Genomic DNA, 18,124 nt, shown 5'->3' with positions numbered 1-18,124 from the left:
TATATCGCTTCTCATGGGTTAAAATTGTAATATTTTTTATGTGCTATGAAAGACAAGAGTGGTATAAATGTAAAAAGTGGTATGTATGTAAATGCCATAATATTCAAATAGAACAAAGCCTTTAAACACACGTAAATATTGATGCTGACAATCTTAGGTAAAATCCTATTATCACAACTTCAAAGCTTTCAAAAATAATAATTTAAAATTTTTAGGAATTTTTTTTTAGAAATTAATTAATGATAAATATATCGTGATAGGGCCTTTCTTCCTAACATTTTAAAAAATAAATAAATAAATATTTAATTATTTCACCTAGCTTTTAGATAAATTAATATTTTATAAAATTATAACAAAAAATCACTCAATTTCTCAAAAAAGGAATTTTTGAGCATCAGATACATAAATACATAAAATTGTGATAAATGTTTAGGGTGCGTTTGTTTTGAGCTTTTAGAACTGCGTTTTGAACCCAACCACGGTCATAGGCTATTTGGTTTGTGACCGAGTTTTGGATTATTGTTGATTCAAGACCGCGGGCATAGAGAAATTATTACTGTTGATTCACGCCGCCCAGATCTAAATTCGGTAGGCAGCTTGAGAATCGGACACCATCTCAGGCTCCCGACCGTATAATTATATATTGACCAAAATAGTTCTTGTTTTACCTACAGTGCTTGAGGTACAAAATTATAATCTTGCAATCCCCATTCCTATAAATATGGGCTCATTTTGGGATTAAAGGTTACGCGATAGTTATGTTCATTAATGTTCTATCTATGCCATGTTTCTCCCTTTAGCACTCTATTCCTTAGGGGTGTCTCCCGGAAAAATTTGGATTCAACATCTTAAAAGCTGCAGTGAGAGTGGAGTCATGTCGTCAATAAGAAGATGAGCGCAACGGTCACACAATGGGGAGAGAGTCATCAGAGAGACATATCCAACACAGAGCACTCCAGAGAAGGAATGGAGGAGTTCGTGCAACAAGAAAGGCAAGAGTTGAGAACTCGAGTAATGAATCAGATGTTGAGCCTGATCACAGAAGTCCCAAGCTCCGTCACAGCCATAGAAGGAGATCAGGCTCCCCAAGGATAAAACCCTCACCATAAAACGATGTCGATGCACAACGAAGGAAAGCTAAATTGTAGTCCCGAAAGAGCCGATGAATCATAGTACCAAGACAACATTGGATCTCAGCAAGTGGAGAAACAACAGATTAAGTGCATTGAAGCGCACCATAATACCTGTAAGATTTTGATTAGTTTTCCCATTTTTAACATGAGGGAGAAATAAAGCCAAGAGATTAGTTCACACTTTCTATTAAAGTTTAAAGTTAGTGATCACCGATGACTTTTACCGACCACCACTAGCGATTGTTGTAACCAAACTACCATCTTATAGCTATTATAACACATTTTTTTTATTTATGGCTCTTTTAACCTTATTTTTGGGACTTAGGCAAAACTCTATAACCCAATCTTCTTTAATTAAAGTGTGTAGTGAATTTATGTGAACAATTCTGATTGGGCTAGATGATGTCATATTTTTTTTTCGTTTTCATATTTTCCATTTAAATTTTTTGTATCTTCTCTTTCAACGCCTATCTTCTCTCTATGTGTGTTAAATCCTTATGTTAAGCTAAGAAATAAATTTTATTTCATTATCACGACTTTTCTAACACACAACAAGCAATGAGATTAGTCAACAAATACATATCAAATTTGAAACATGAGTATTGGAAAGATGTGAAGTGAGCATTGCACTCATTAAAATCTACAATCAAGCAAGCATTCTCGAAAGTCTTAAGAAAATAATACAAAACATTAAGGCTATGTTGATTCATATCTAAAAGGAGACTTTGACATTAGAATAAGTATCAATGTTCATATCTTCATGTTGGGTGGTACCACGACTAGTTAGACATTACAACTTCAAGAGATAAATACACTAATAAATATAAAAGCCAAATATGTTGTTGTCATTGAAGCAAGCAAGGAAATGATTTAACAAAACAAATGAAGAGAAAGAAAAAAGAAAAAGAGAGAAGGGAAGATTAGAAAGTTCTCACATTAGAGAAAAGAAGAGAAAGAAAAGCATCATCAATATTTTTTTCTATTTTAAACCCTTGTTTTGGGCAACATGTGATCATATTCCTTCACATGTTCATATTCGCATGACATATAATCTTTTTTCATGTTTATTTTTAGTAAACTTAGTAAAATATTTGATCTTTCTACAACCATTTACCTAAGTTTCACAAGCCCCAATTAATTTATGTAGCACATGGTTATGATCATTAGTGTAGCTATTATCTTCCTATTTAGTTTAATTTTATCAATGTTTAACATATTGATATAAGGAGCTGCCCAAAATAACTATTTTTGAAGATTTTATGAGTTAATTATAACTTTTTTATTGTTATTTTAAAAAATTTATTATTTTTAGGGATATTTACATACATACCGTACGATTCTTATTACTTGCTAACTGTCTAAACTCTTATAATAATTTGAGTATTAAAACTTATGCATGAAAAAACGTATTCCTCTTATGTTAATAATAGATATATTTTTGATGTGATGTTCAAGATTTTAGTGTTTTGAATATATATATATATATATGAAAAATTAGGTGTTAGACAAAAATACATATATAAGTGGTGTGATGGCATGCAAATAGAAGCATGGCTGAGCTTTCTTGAATATAGTAAGGAGAAATTCATGAGTGGTGTAATGCAGCCAGACCCATACTTCTGAAAAAAATATTATGTCCGGAGTCCAGACGCAAAGCTGAGCCCGAAAAACGGATGTGATACAGCGAGACGGAGCGGGAGCACGGACCTCTGCATCCAGACTCGATACACAGTATTTTCTCAATATTTCTCTTGTTATTGGTAATTTGACATGTGGATACATGACAGCTGCATTATTAATGTCTTGAAATCAAAAAAAGTTGTTTGGTTCGTCTAACTAATTATTAAACATTGCATCATAATCATTGTTAATTATAGGGGTGTCAATTCAAGGTCTAATTTAGGCATAACTAGAAAATGATGCAGCTCTAATATAAACTCAAGTTGTTGCATTCTGGGAGAATCACGGGGATGAGAATCATGAGGATTGAGTGATATATTGTATTTTAGCATTACACACAATAATCTAATACACATATAAATAAAAGAAGAGTCCATAGAGAAGATGCTAAGAATTTTTACGTGAAAAATTTGAAATGATAAAAGTCAAGGTTCTAGCTCAATTAAAATGAGTTCACTATGTCGATATAGTTTATAAGATAAATAAAAGAAGAGTCCATAGAGAAGATGCTAAGAGTTTTTACGTGAAAAACTTGAAATGATAAAAGTCAATGTTCTAGCTCAATTGAAATGATTTCACTATGTCGATATAGTTTATAAGTATTTATCGGCTTTGAATAGTCATAAGTAATATTACAGAAGTAGAAGTCATCTCATGATTTTCGCTAAGGGAGTGGCGGATTACATTGGGGAAGTGATGGCGACCTGACTTTCATGAAGGAAGATTGATTGTAGAGGTCTTGAACCATAAGTTATGATGCCTGTGTCGATAGGTAACGATGAGCCAATGATGGTGACTCAGAGGCAATGGTCGTGCAGCAGTGGTCCAACGGTGGCGTATACCTGAGAACGGTGGCAGTGATCAAGTAAAAATGATTCGGCAACGGTGGTCTGACAGCAGTGACGTTGGTTGTCGATGTAAAAGTAAAGTCACTATGTCAGCATCAGGCAACTTATCCTACTGACATGTGGCAAAGTCGTCGATGGCGTGACTTCTTTGTCAATTTAATTTTTTTTTATTTTCTAAGGTCGATTTAAATTCATAAATTTTAAAAAATGTCATTTTAAAAATTTAGCTTAAAAAGGGAGGGTTTGCCCTTGTAGATTTTAATCAAGATTTTTCCATTTACTCAAAAATAAAATAAACTCTATCTCATTCTAGTAAGGTACGAGGAAAATCTCTGATTAACAAAAACCCATGAATCCTAAAAATTTTCATTAAGAATGATTATATCTATTTCAAGGTAATATTTCTACCTCTCAAAATGGTATATAATTCTTCAAATAACGTATCTAATCATTTAGATAGAAATTTTTCAAGATTCATGATGAACACTGCAATAAAAAAAAATAAAGCCAACAATCTATATATATTTTTTTGTGTTGTATAAAATCAATTGTAATTTTCAGTGTAAGACTGAAAGAAAGCACACTAATGCACTTGCGAACACATAATGAGTTATTTTGATTTGGCTAAGTTCCATAATTTTTTTCCTTTCAAGGATTTTTCCTCCAAAAAATTTTTGACATATGCTCTCGCTGCTTTTCTTTATATGTATACGTTGGATCTTAGTACAACTCTAGAACATTAAAACACTACTCTACTGCAATGAATTTTTCGGCACGCAACAAATATATATATATATATATATATATATTAAAAAAGGAATGGTCGGAGGCTATTATATGAGCCCCACCTTCATTCATGAATCTAAGAATTCAAGTATCATACTCTACACTCGGGGGGAATCGAAAGCCATATATATATATATTAAAAAAGGAATGGCCGGAGGCGATTATATGAGCCCCAGCCTTCCTTCATAAGTCTAAGAATTCGAGTACTATACTCTAAACTCAGGGGGAATCGAACCCCAGACCAGAGGAGACTTACAATTGATATGTAAATGCACGCCAACTGAACTAAGTACATGACGCTATACAGAGAGAGAGAGAGAGAGAGAGAGAGAGAATCATCAAAATTGAGCTTAAGCTAAAAAGCATCCAATTAAGCAGTTATTTAAGATTCCTTAAGCTTCCATATCAATGTTACTCAGATTAGAAGAAATAGCATATCCCAAACAAAACGTTTTCAATAAACCACAAGGAAAAAATCAATGAACCAAATAAAACCAAAATTCATAAATAAAAAATCTAAAATTACCACAACCATTCCAAATCACCAAAATGATAATTACTAACAAAACATCCAAACAAAACAAATACAAAAATTTACATGCTACAAAGTTCTTAACAAAAATTAACATCAAACAATGATTCTAACCACCCCAATTCCCACATAAATAATACTTCACAATCTAAAATCACATATCAGGAAGACCACCTGTGAACCCATTTTGTCTCTCTAATCCAACATAATTTACAATTATTAACCATGATTACAATTCATACCTCCGGTAATCCAAATACAAAAATAAAGTTATAAATCATCTATCACCATCTTCATGAGCAAATCATTCCAGGCATCTATGGGGCCAGGCAAGCACCAGTGCAGACAGTCATTCTGAACACCAGCATTCTTCTTCTCCCTGTCGAAAGGGTGAAATGTTCTGTAAGGCCCAGGATGGCCATCAGGACGTTGCAAGGAAAGCTCATAGGTATCCAAAAGTTCAAGACGAATTCCGTCAGCAGAACCTTTCCTTTTCGCTCTCCAAAACTCGTCCAACTCCGTCTTCCTCATCAGGTGATCCACATCTCTGCCGGCGAATTCACCGGCAGCATAAGGCTTCGTCCGGTTGCAAGTGCCACCGCTGAACCACTCTCCATTCTCGAAGTGATCAGGTGTCCAGGTACGGTAAATAACCAGCGGCTTATGATCGGATTGTAGGATGTGATCGAAGAGCTTTCTGAGGCTCGTTCGATAGGCATGATCGAACCCCAGCTCAGTTAAGTTCTTCCCGGGGCAGTAATGGCAGCCCACCACCCTGCGGTTCTCCCAGTAGATGGCTGTTTTCAGAAACCACTGACCCGCAGAGATCACTATGTAGTCAAAGTCATGATAATCATCAGTCCATTTGGCGTCGAGGGTGTCGAGGTGTAGTTGGATCTCGGAATCCGATTGGCCGTCATCATTCTCGAATATTTCAGCTTTAACCAGGAAGGGTGCCCAGACAAGAGAGAGGGTGAAGTTGTGAGAAGGGAAGTGCCATCTTCTGGATTTGAAATCCTTGTCATGGTAGACCTCGACAGCTTCCTCAACCTGTAAAAACAGAAAAATTTGACCAATAAAATCTTGAGACAAAGAGCATGACGTCTTGGTGAAAATATTCGGCAATATACAAAAAATTTAGTCTGTAAACTAAAGAGTTGATTTTTTCTCTCTTAAAAAGAGGATGTTACACTCTCCTTTATAGAGCTAGATAAAAAATCAAGAATGAAAACATGGGGGGTATTTACATACATACCACCCAAGTCTTATGTTCTTACATATCTAAAACCTAAAATTTGCAAAATATTCGCATTACATAAAAAATACCACTATTTTAATTTTTAAAAAGTGAAATACACATTTTCATGATAAGCAAGGGGTTAAGGGGGCATATATGTAAAAACTGAAGTTTAGGTGTTGGATATGTAAATAAATAACAATTGAGTGGTAGCATGTAAATCTTCCGAAAAACAACTCCATGAATGTAAAATGGTTCCAAAATGAATAAAAAGTGATAAATAGGAAGTAATGGAGCAAACATGATGATAAGAGACTGTTATCAAAAAATTTAAAAGGGTAATTAGTGAGTCATTTGTGTCATGTGAATTTATAGGTTATTAAATTTACTAGGTAGCTTGGCAGGTTCTTATGGGCCTCAAGGGAAATTTGGGCAAGCAAAAACAAATGAATCAGAACAAACTTTGGCAGGTGCTCCCTCTTTTTCAATTACCTGGAGCTATAGGCATCCTCAAATTCCCTAAACCCTTCTCCCTCATACAAAGAGCATCACGCCCTGCTACCACGATCCTAAACCCAGCTTCAACTCCGCCCAACCTCAACATCATCTTCTATCTCCCCTTCATCTACCACTATCATTTCGAATGAATCAGTTTTCGAATTGCTCAAACCGATAGTAATCGAAATCTTAAAAACTGAATTAATCAAAATTTTGATATAACTGAATCGGACTGAACCTAAATTTAATTGGGTTCAAATGGACAGGCGTGGACACAACATTATAATAAAAACTATTAAAAATTAGATATAAATTAAATAAATAAAATATTAAGAATAATATAAAAGAGAAAATAAGAAATTTAATAACACTAACTTTCAAAAACTAAAATGTCCATATATAATTGTTTAGTTTATGACATACAAAAAATAAGCATATATTATCTTTAGATTACATCAAGATTTAAGTCATTTTAATCTATTATTCATTCAAAAAACAAAAAGATCACTAGTTTCTTTGATACCAAATTCTTATGTATTTACTAACACCTAAATTTTGATTTTCACATTTATGCCCCCAAATCATTCATATCACGTCTAATATAACACTATATTCCATTTTGAAAAGTGAAATACACATTTTCATGTATATGTAAGGTGGCACAATGTAAAATTTGGCACTTAGGTGTTAGATATGTAAGAACATAAAATCTTCCTTAAATTTTACACACAAAGTTATTATTTTTTTAATTTTAATCTTAAAAATAGTTTTCAAAAAATTTTCAAAAATTGTTTAAATATTATTTAAATCAGATATTTCTAATTCATGTATGACCCTGCATGGCTCCTTAATTAGGAGTATTCATGCATTAATGAAAACTACGTATCTTACATTTATAATATCCATTTCATTTCATGGATTCTCCATTTAAATTTGATTTTCCAATTTTTTGGTTTATTTGATTAAGTAAAAATTAAAACCAAACAAATAACGAAAAACATGAATATTGAAGTTACTAAACTAAGAATCGAAATGCATTTTTGAAACAGGACCAAACCAATCGAACTTATTCAATTCGATTCAATTTTTCGATTTTGACCAAATAATGCACACTTCTATCAGCCACTCCTATCCATCTTCCGGATCCCAATCCTTCCATTCGCTACATGCCTCATCTATAAGCCCAAATCTATCGGCTTCGTCCCAAATCCACATCCCAACCAATCAACAACTCAGAAATGTGTGAGAAAACCACTTTTCATAAATAAAAAAAATTTAAGAGAAAATATGTGAGAAAGCGACCTTCAGTAAATCAAAAAACAGGTGAAAGAAAACACCATGAATGAAGATGGGAGTTTCCAGCATCCCATAAAGCATACAGAAACATTAAAGTTCATAAGGCACCTTCGTCGCTTTAATTCAAGACCAAGTTTAGCATCTTCCCAATAGAAACTTGAACACCATCTTAGATTCAGAAGGTCTATATTCATTAAGAAGATAAATTCGGACGAATTAACATTCAAGTTTGGAACATAGTTTATGCTTTAAAAAGGTATCACAACAATTAGATTGACAGAATACTTGACATCAAACAATACAAACAGAGCTAAAAAATGGACATATATTTTCAAGAGCACTTCTTCATTACAGTTTCAGAACAAATTAGTCTAACAAATAAAAATTTATAACAAAACTCTGGGAAGATAAATAAGAATTAAGATTGTAAAGATAAGAAACGAATGTTAAATTAATATAAAAAGAAAAGGTTTAAGCATGTTATAATATTTTTTGTACGCTTAAGTATCAGCAATCAAGAGAGCTTACACAATATTGTCAGCCAGCACAATTGTAGAGGTCTGAATTCCTTTTCCAACGTTAGGCGGCAGTTTGGGAGTTTTTCTTCTTTTTTTTTATAATATTTTATATTTTAATATAAAAATAAAATATATTTGAAGGTGATAGTTGTTTTTTAAAATACTTAAAACACTTAGAAAATTATTTTGAGTTTTTTTAAAAACAATTATTTTTTCTTAAGATAAAATAAAAAATAACATGCAAAAAGTAAACTAAACAAACATGTTATTAAAAATGAACATAAAAAACAAAAACAAAAAATAAAATATAAAATTGATCCCAAACTGGACCTAAATTAACTAGCATTTACTTTGAGTTCTTCAAAATTCACCAAATGATAAACCTCCTTTGAGAATTATACTGCTTCAGTAATAACTCTAACACAGAAAATCAAAATGAATTAGTTCCCACGGAATCAAGCCCGAATTGGCTATCTATCTATCTAGTTTTGGCAGAATTACGAAGGTCAAAATGAACGTGTTAGATTGAGAAAAATAACAATATGAGAGAGATGGTGGGGGTAGTAATTGTTTAAAGATGATCACATCGGAGTTAACCCAAATCATAATTGTAAAAACAACTATTATTGCTAAAAGTAAATAAGAGATTACAATCAAACACAATTGAAAAGAAAAATACAACACACACGACATGCAAACACATGTTAGGGCGGATCAAGGTGATGGTGGTGACGATCAGGGGGCTTGGAGAGATTGCGGCAAGGTAGGGAAGGGTTTCTGGACTGTGGATGAGAAATGACAGCGATTATGGGCAGTTGAACAGCAGGGCGGTAAGGGATGGCAGTCCAAGCAGCAGTAGTTTGTTGTCTGGGGTGGCTGGACAGCAGGAAAAGGGCAAAGGAAAGTCATTGCAGCAACGGCAGCAACGGTGGAGGTCTGAGACAGCAAGAGCAGCAATGAGGAAGGGTTGGAACGGCGATTGCAGCGGGTATGGGGTGGCTAGAAGGCTGTGGGCTATCGAAAACAGCAAGAGGGAGGGTTGGCAGCAGATTCGAAAGGAGGACAAAAAGAATTGTGGAAGGGAGGAGGATGGAAAAATGATAGCAGCAAGCGGGTGTGCTGAAATCACTGAGAACTCGGGCTTGAATGCAGAAAAAGCAGGAAGAACACCATCTCAACCGTTCCGGGCGGCTGCATCAGGGCATGGTGGGTGGTAGTAATGCGGGGAAGATACGGAAGGAGAATAGGGAAGATAAACCACTACAGAAAAGAAATAAGTGGATGCACCACCCAATCCATCGGTTACAACCCTCGAAGGGAGAAAACGGATACCAGCGATTGTCCTAAAAAAAACACACACCAAAAAATAAACCTAGAACATATATAACAAGAGGATAGCGAGTGGCCAAGGAGGGTCGGCCGACTTCACAACAACGAAAAAAAACCAGACTAATTCGATCCAGGCGTGAAAATATCGACTTGATTGGTAGCGGGATTGCAGCAGATCATGGAATGGGCAAATGCTCACAAATAGCTTCCACATTAGCCTCCAGGGGTTGGGGCAGCTTTGATCTCATCCGTCGAAGCTTTTGTCTCCTCATAATAGTTAGTTCAGCCCCATTGAAGGTAGCAGCAATGTGGCAAGCTCCGGTAAGTCAATCGTGTAGGCGACATCATTCTAAAGCACCTTCTGATAGAATATGTATCCATTTTTTTTAGCATAATTTGAGATGGCACTATAGATAAACGAGTATTCTCATGAATCAGTTCTTGAGCCACTATATCTATAAACTGTTTCTCCCGCTTCTCATACTCCATTGGACGTATCTAACAAACAGGTATGAGTCGAGGAATCAACTTGAGAATAAAGTCTATGTTATGTTGAGTCACTCTCATTAGCAACCACTTAGGAGAGACATCTTCTTCTGCTTAAATAAGACTTAGATCCTACTGAACAGGTATGAGTCGAGGAATCAACTTGAGAATAAATTCTATGTTATGTTGAGCCACTCTCATTAGCAACCACTTAGGAGAGACCTCTTCTTCTGCTTAAATAAGACTTAGATCCTACTATAGATTTTCTCTCCCACCAAGCTCCAAAAGCAATTTCCAACGCAGTGGTTCATCTCTCCTATATGGCTATTTATCGGTGGATACACTGCTGCAATGAATTTAACACCCCAATGACTCCATGTGGGTTTCCAGAAATGACATAGAAGAGTCTCATCTCGGGCATGCTAGACCTCAATCAGAGGGAAAATTCATAAAATAGCCTATATATTTGAAGAGTCTATATACTTGAAGATCCTCAAATTCATGGCTCTTTTGGATATCCAAGTCCTGTCATGTTAATGATTCTTGTACTTTGCATGAACACTCATTACCTCAAACCAACTACTTTCTAGATTAATTATTGTCAACTCAAGTGGAACCTCTCTTATGGGTTCAACTGGAATCGATGACGTCTCTTCCTCATTGGCTGATAGCTAGTACTCCTCTTTTGTATCCTCACTCTCTTCCGTGTCTACTATCATTGTCCACTTCTTCAACTAATCCCTGATTAGTGAAAGAGATTGTTCTCCTGGTTGTGCAATTTGATTCAATATTTAGAAATTTGTGGTGCGTAAAACACTTTCTAGCGGGGACAAATTAGGAAAATCAGCTCGCTCCACTTGTTCTCTACTCTAAATCAGTTTCTCCTCAAGCAAGGTCGGCATGGATGTTCTTCTAGGTGTTCTCCGACTGTAAGCTCCTGGGTTTGAACCACGCCTGTAGGATGTGATGGTCACCCAGAGCTCTGGTCAATCCATTTTTAAAGTTAGGTTTGAACATTCAGTTTGTAGTAAGCTGGTAGGAACTGGCGCTGCATGTCCCGTTTCATCTTGGACCAAGTAGTAATTTTACTCTTCCCTTTTTACTGTCGAATAACCTTAAAGTTCGTCCACCACTAAGATGCACTCTTCCTGAAAATGCTAGAAGCTAGTTTTAATATTTCATCTGATGGGACGTCCTAGTACTCAAAGACGCATTTCAATCCATAGCAACTTAATGAACTCATTTGGATCCAAGTGAACATGGAAATGTAGCAAATTCACCTTTACTTCAAAATTTTGGCTCTCCGTCATTCATGTCAAGTCTTCAAAGTGAGGTTCTTTATCTCTGGCATCCGATGGTGGAAAAGATTCACTCCATTCCTTCGATCTAGCAAGTCACTGTTGTAGCTACGAATAACCCGTCTGGATGGTTTCCTTTCCTCAATTTCATCGAACCATTGTAGCACTCAGTAGAATTTCGGTTGCATCTCTTCCAATGGTAAACTTCTAATAATCATTCAACTATTATCTCCTCAGTGACATGATTAAAGATTGGATTTGGATAGGTGGAAGAGAGTGTATAGGGATGTGTAAGATGGGAAAGAAAAATTTTTGGTGGGTGGATTGAAAAATTAGCATATGGTAGGATTTTTGTGTGGAGGTGGGATCATGTATGAGTGAATGCTAGAAACTCTAGGATAGAACTGGGGTAACGCTAGCTTCAAATGATAACGAAGTTAACTGAATTCATAATAGAAAAAATAATTATTATTGCTAAAAGCAAATAGACGATTACAATCAAACACATTGAAAGAGAAAATACAACACACACGATACACAAACCACATTAGGGCAGATTTCAGGTGATGATGATGATGATTAGGGAACTTGAAGAGGTAGTGATAAGGTAAGGAAAGGCTTTATGAACTGTGGATAAGAGGCGGCAACGATTATGGGTGGTTGGAACCGCAAGGAAGCAAGGAACGACAATCCAAACAGCGAAAGTTTGTGGTATGGGGCAACTGGACAGCTAAAAAATAACAAAGGGAAGACATTGCAGCTACGACAACGATGTTTGAGGGTTGGGACAGCGAGGGCAGCAAGGAGGGAGAGCTGAAATAAAAAGCAAGAGGAAGGGTTGGTGGCTGATTCAGAAGGAAGACATCAGGAGTTGTGGAAGGGTGGTGGTTGGAACAGCGTCCGCAGCTGTTCCAGACAGTTGGACAGGAGCAGTGTGGAGAGGATTCGAGAGGAGAAGGAAATATAAGCACCACCTCAAGAGAGAGAGATAGAGATACAGCCAGAGCACCATCCAATCCCTCGGGCACAAGCCTCAGAGAGAAAACAATATCGATGGTTGTCCTAAACAAACTCATGCCAAAAACCCAACCTAGAAAATCAGAAAGGCAAATATATAATAAGAGAATAGCAAAGACGGTCCTAAAAGGGCCGGCCAACTCCAGAAGAGAAATTGTAACGGTTTAGTCAAGACGCAAAAAAAACGGCCCGCGAGGTAGAGAGATTGTAGCAAATCGTGGAAAAAGCATGGTTTTATAGCTGCGAGCGAACGTGAAGACTCTCTGGTAGCTCTTGTGTCAGATAAACTATTGAAAAGTATATTTTACATAGTTGGGCATATATAAATGAGGGCAGTAGATGTAATAATAAAATGGGTAGATAAAATTCATGTGGGAACATTAGGAATGAAAATAATTAGGTCAATTAAAATAGGAATGAAAGTGGTGCAAAATAATTAGGGGCATTTACATACATATCATCCAATTCCTATATATTTACATATCTTAACACCTAAACTTCGCTTCTTTTATTTATACCACTCAAATCTTTCATATCGCATCAAAAGTGCCACTATATTATCACTTAAAAAGTGAAATGCACATTTTCATACATAGTCAAGGTGGCATATTCGTAAAAATTGAAGTTTAGGTGCTAGATATCTAAAATACATATGAAGTGAGTGGAATGTATGTAAATCTTCCAACAATTAATATTTATCGTTGAATTATGTTATTAAATTTAACAGAATAGATGAAACTAGCTGTTATCAATACAACTTTTTAAAACTATGAATACCTACTCAAATTAAGACCATGAGGTCACAAGTTTCCGCAAAATAGGTTTAACACCAAGATCACTCAATAAGGTTGAACAGAGAATGAGGTTTTATAAAGCATGCCCTGAACATATTAGATAAGGCTGATGACAATGATAATTATGACGAGGTCACATGCTTGAAAAAGATAGTCTTGCTACGAAAAAATTGTGCAATGGAATACATTAACCCTCCCAATACGTCAAAATAGTAAGAACCTCGTGCACTTAACAAGCTCATTTTTACAACTTCTAAGTCACCTGTGTATGTATGATCTTTATTTCTTAACTGTCTATATTTATGACAAATTTTTTTGGTGATAAGAAGCGACTAAACTAAATCTACAGGCAAGAAAATATTTAAAGATTTCATGATGTATTCAAACTTATTATTTTCATGTGTTTAATGTAATCAATTCTATAGTTCATGAATATTTCAAAAGGAAGTACTAGAATAAGCCTTGGAAAAATATCAAAAGTACTCATCTGCAAACACAATTAAATTCAATCAAAACAAGCTATGATACGAGGTTTAATAACCAAATGGATTCTTCCACATCAAAGATGAATAACATTATAAATTTAATACCACCAACAAGAAAAGATTATGATTTGCAAAAAAGAACATAATGCTCCAAAGATGCACAAATCCATTTGAAGATATCAAAATTGCTAAGCTCGGTAAAAAAGGTAATAAGGTCTTTAAAAAATTCTACAGTATAAACTTCAGCAGATGAGTATTCTTCAAAAAAAAACAACAACAACAAAGCCTTAATCACACTACGTGGGGTCGGCTACATGAATCCTTTTTCTCCATTGCATCCTATTTAGTGTCATATTTTCATTTAGTTCTAATAAATTAAGATCATTTTTAATACAATAAGCACAAGTCTTCCTAGACCTACCTCTGCATTTCTTAACATAACTCGAGCCTAAAACATCTACTCTTCTAATCGTATTATCAGATGGTCTACGTTTAATGTGATCAAACCATCTAAGACGGCTCTCTCTAATTTTGTCCAGCACTGGTGCTACACCAGCCCTATCACGGATATATTCATTTTGCATTTTGTCACTAAGTGTAAAGCCACTCATCGACCTAATAATTCTCATCTCGTCACAGATGCTTCTCTTTTAAAGGCCAACATTCAGCATTAAAGGCCAACGAAGGCCAACGTTCAGCGCCATAGAGCATTGCAAGTCTCACCACCATCTTATAAAATTTTCCTATCAGTCTAAGCAATACTTTATCACACAAAAGGCCCGAAGCATTCCTCCACTTCAACCAACCAACTTGAATTCTACTATTAACATCCCCATATATATCACCATCGCTTTGAACAACAAACCCAAGATATCTAAATCGTTCACACCTTTTAATAATTTGATCACCCAAAGTTACACTTCTTTCACTAAAGCTACTACTACTAAAATTACATTCCATGTATTCAGTTTTAGTTCTACGCAAATGAAAACCTTTAAACTCCAGTGTAGACCTCGATAATTCAAGTTTTTCCTGGGCTTTTTCTCTCGTCTTATCCACGAGAAAAAAATAAATAAATAAATAAGAAAGCTTTGCAGCTTCTTCTGCCAATTTTTATGGTATTGTAATAATAACAAGAAATCTTAATAATACAATAAGGAGATATAGAAACCAATGTCATAAGCACATATTATTGAAATGGAAAGGGGCATTTACATCAATACAACACAATTCCTATGTATTTACAAATCTAATGCCTCCACGTTCTTATTTGCACAAGCACCATTCAAATCTTTAACATTACATCAAAAATACCACCATCAATATATTTTTAGAAGTGAAATACACACTTTCATGCATAGGTTTATGTCACAAGGTGTTTGTGTAGAAACCATACTTTGGTTGTTAGATATCTAAATACAAAAGAATTGTGTGGTATGTAAGTAAATTTCCCAAATGAAGAAACACAAATTGATACCTTGGATAAAAGACATATCAATGATTGGACATGATTGCGAAGAATTGAATCACCGATTAGCGCCCACGCTTTATTCTGCATTGCATCCAAAAACTTTGCTCCATCAAAAGGAAGAACACTGCAACCATAAGGTTTCCATCTCCAGTAAAGATACCCAGTATCCGTACGTCCGTTCTTCAAACAATTCTGCGGGTCCTCGATAAAACGGCAGCTTTCATTGGTGTAAGGAGGTCCTGAAGGACTTGGAACCCATTCTCCGGTGAAAATATCACATTTTTCTGCAATTAGGATTCACAACTGAATCAAAACATTAAAAAAAAATAATTTTAAGAATGGTTAGGAGCTTAAGAACTGAAAAAATCAAGCAAAATGAAGCGATGAAATTTAAAAACATGAAAATACAGAGAGAAATCATCTAATCAAAAGGAACCCAAACAAGCAAAGAAAAACCAGCATTCTCATTCATCTTAAGCAATAGTGAGGATTTGTTCTTTAGGATGGTTGATAATAGCAATTTTATTCCAAAATAAGTCTCACAGCTTCATAAGCTTAAAAAAAAATTAAAGTGGGATGAATGAACATCTTCATCATTACCATTAGCCATATTCAGGCAGTATAAATCCTAATTTTTTATTCTATTAGGTGTTTTTCAAGACTTTAAGACTTATCTGAGGAGTCCAATCTATTCTTCACAAATCAATTTTGAACTTCTTCAGAAGATTCTATCCCTTTCCTCAGTAGAGAATTAGTCAAAGTATTTTGCCATGAATCCCATCAGTTAGGTGAAATTGCCGACAGCTTAGCTGTTTCATATTTAGACTTCCGACAGCTCTCTACTGAAATATATTAATATTTGGGACAAATAACCCAGTTCTATTAGATAAGAATTCAATGGCATGTACGAAAATCTCCCATCAAAAAACAAAAAACAAAACAAAACAAATTTCTCTCCGCTGAAAAGAAAAAGTAGAAATATTAAAGTTTCAAACCTTCATTAGCAGTATGGATGGATGATGATCAATAACACAAAATAATAATAATAATAATAATCTATAGCCACTTAATCACTTCAGCCGCCTCACTTTCCTAAGCTTCCGGTGTCCCAAAACCAACATAACAAGCAAGACATACCGACAGAGCTTAAAAGCTTCTATACAACTCACCGCTCGTCGCATTCAACAGAAACTCGGTTTTCTTGGCAGCAGAGGGGGTTCCTGCGACGGGGAGAACAGCAGAAGAGCGAAGAAACAAGAGGCGGAATGAGACTCCCACAACTAGGGCTGAAACGAAGAGTTTCAACCAGATCTGATTGCTTTTCCGGCTCACCGTCGGCCATGGCTCGCAATCCGATCTCACGTCCTTCACCATTAACGTTATTCTCTTCAGAGAAGATGGAGACCGCAGAGAAGGAATACTGAGCAGGTTTCGCAATGCGGAGATTCTGCTAATGGTTGCTGCTTTCCGAAATCAGTAGTGAAGCAGCCTGAGAGAGAGAATTGATGAGGGTGGTGGTTAGGTGGTGCCAGAATGAAGAGTTGGCTAGAACGTGCCTGTCACCATAGTTAAAGTATGGGTAGGGTTTCTGAGCAGATTTTTCTAATTAATTAAATAATTATTGTGTATATTTGCATTTTTATTAGAAGTTGTAATTAAACTTTAGTTTATTCAATTCAATAATTAGTATTTTGAATCACATTTAAAGTCCTAAAATTTTGATTATTATTGAGAGCCTCCAATTTTTTTCTTCTTGAAAAATGGCTAATTTCTCATTTTAGTTTTTTTTATGTGTAGTAAAACAATTATTATCAAGCATGAGTTTCAATGTATTTTTAATAATGGAGCTTTCAAATTCAAATTTAAGATCGTTTGGGCCATGATTTCAATAAGTTTTTAGTCAAACTGACTGTTTTGACAAGTTGAACCCAATGATACCAAAATTGGTTCAATTCGGGCTGATTTTACTAAAGCATATTTGGAAGCTTTGTATATCAATTGAGTGGTCAATTAAACTATTAATTTAACATATTTATAGTCCAATCGACAATCTCGGAAAGTCGAATCCAAAGAGTCTAAGATTGGTCCATTCTAAGGTCATTAAGATATTCAAATTATTAAAGTCATTTATGATCAAGGAGAATCAATAGGGACTGTCGGAAGTGTTGTTTTTTGTATAAATCTATAACAATGTTCTCTCTATCCTGAGAGGAGGGCTTCAGCCACTAATTACAGCCTTTATGGTTAACTGTCTTTTTAGCAACCAACTACAACATTTGTAGCTCACTACTAGTACAACTTACTGTGGCCTCTATGGCCAGCTGTCGTCATTGTAGCCATCAAATATAGTCTTTATGACAAAACACTGCTTTTATAACAATCAACAATGGGTTTTGCACCTAACTACTACTACTACTGCAGTTTTCAACTACAACATTTGTAGACAGTTATTGTTATTATAGCCAAAAAAATATTTGTTATAGCCCAATTAAGACAGTTATTGTTATTATAGCCAAAAAAATATTTGCTATAACCCAATTATGATTATTATGGATTAACTATTATTGTACATATGTGATTATCAACACTATAATTCCATTTTATCTAATTCAAGAGAAGAATGGACACATGTACTTACAACCACATAGTGAATTACTCTTGACTGGATGCATAAGAAGAGAAGGAGAAATTCCAAAGCCAATACTATAGAAGATCC

The 18,124-nt window shown here is 35.1% G+C and overlaps 1 protein-coding gene across 1 annotated transcript; it reads right to left on the bottom strand.

Moving 5' to 3' along the window:
* Positions 1 to 5,022: 5,022 nt before the first annotated feature.
* On the bottom strand, positions 5,023 to 16,931 carry LOC110022310 (protein trichome birefringence-like 26). Its single transcript, XM_020721184.1, has 3 exons — positions 16,578 to 16,931; positions 15,415 to 15,692; positions 5,023 to 6,029 (listed from the first exon to the last, which is right to left on the bottom strand). Exons 1-3 carry the CDS (start codon positions 16,780 to 16,782, stop codon positions 5,250 to 5,252), a joined length of 1,263 nt encoding a protein of 420 aa, XP_020576843.1. The 5' UTR covers positions 16,783 to 16,931; the 3' UTR covers positions 5,023 to 5,249.
* Positions 16,932 to 18,124: the final 1,193 nt, after the last annotated feature.

This window comes from Phalaenopsis equestris, unplaced genomic scaffold (assembly GCF_001263595.1).
Source record: "Phalaenopsis equestris unplaced genomic scaffold, ASM126359v1 Scaffold000180, whole genome shotgun sequence".
Taxonomy (NCBI): Eukaryota; Viridiplantae; Streptophyta; class Magnoliopsida; order Asparagales; family Orchidaceae; genus Phalaenopsis; species Phalaenopsis equestris.
The sequence above is the reverse complement of the archived record's forward strand: the minus strand, read 5'-3'. Positions and strand labels throughout refer to the sequence as shown.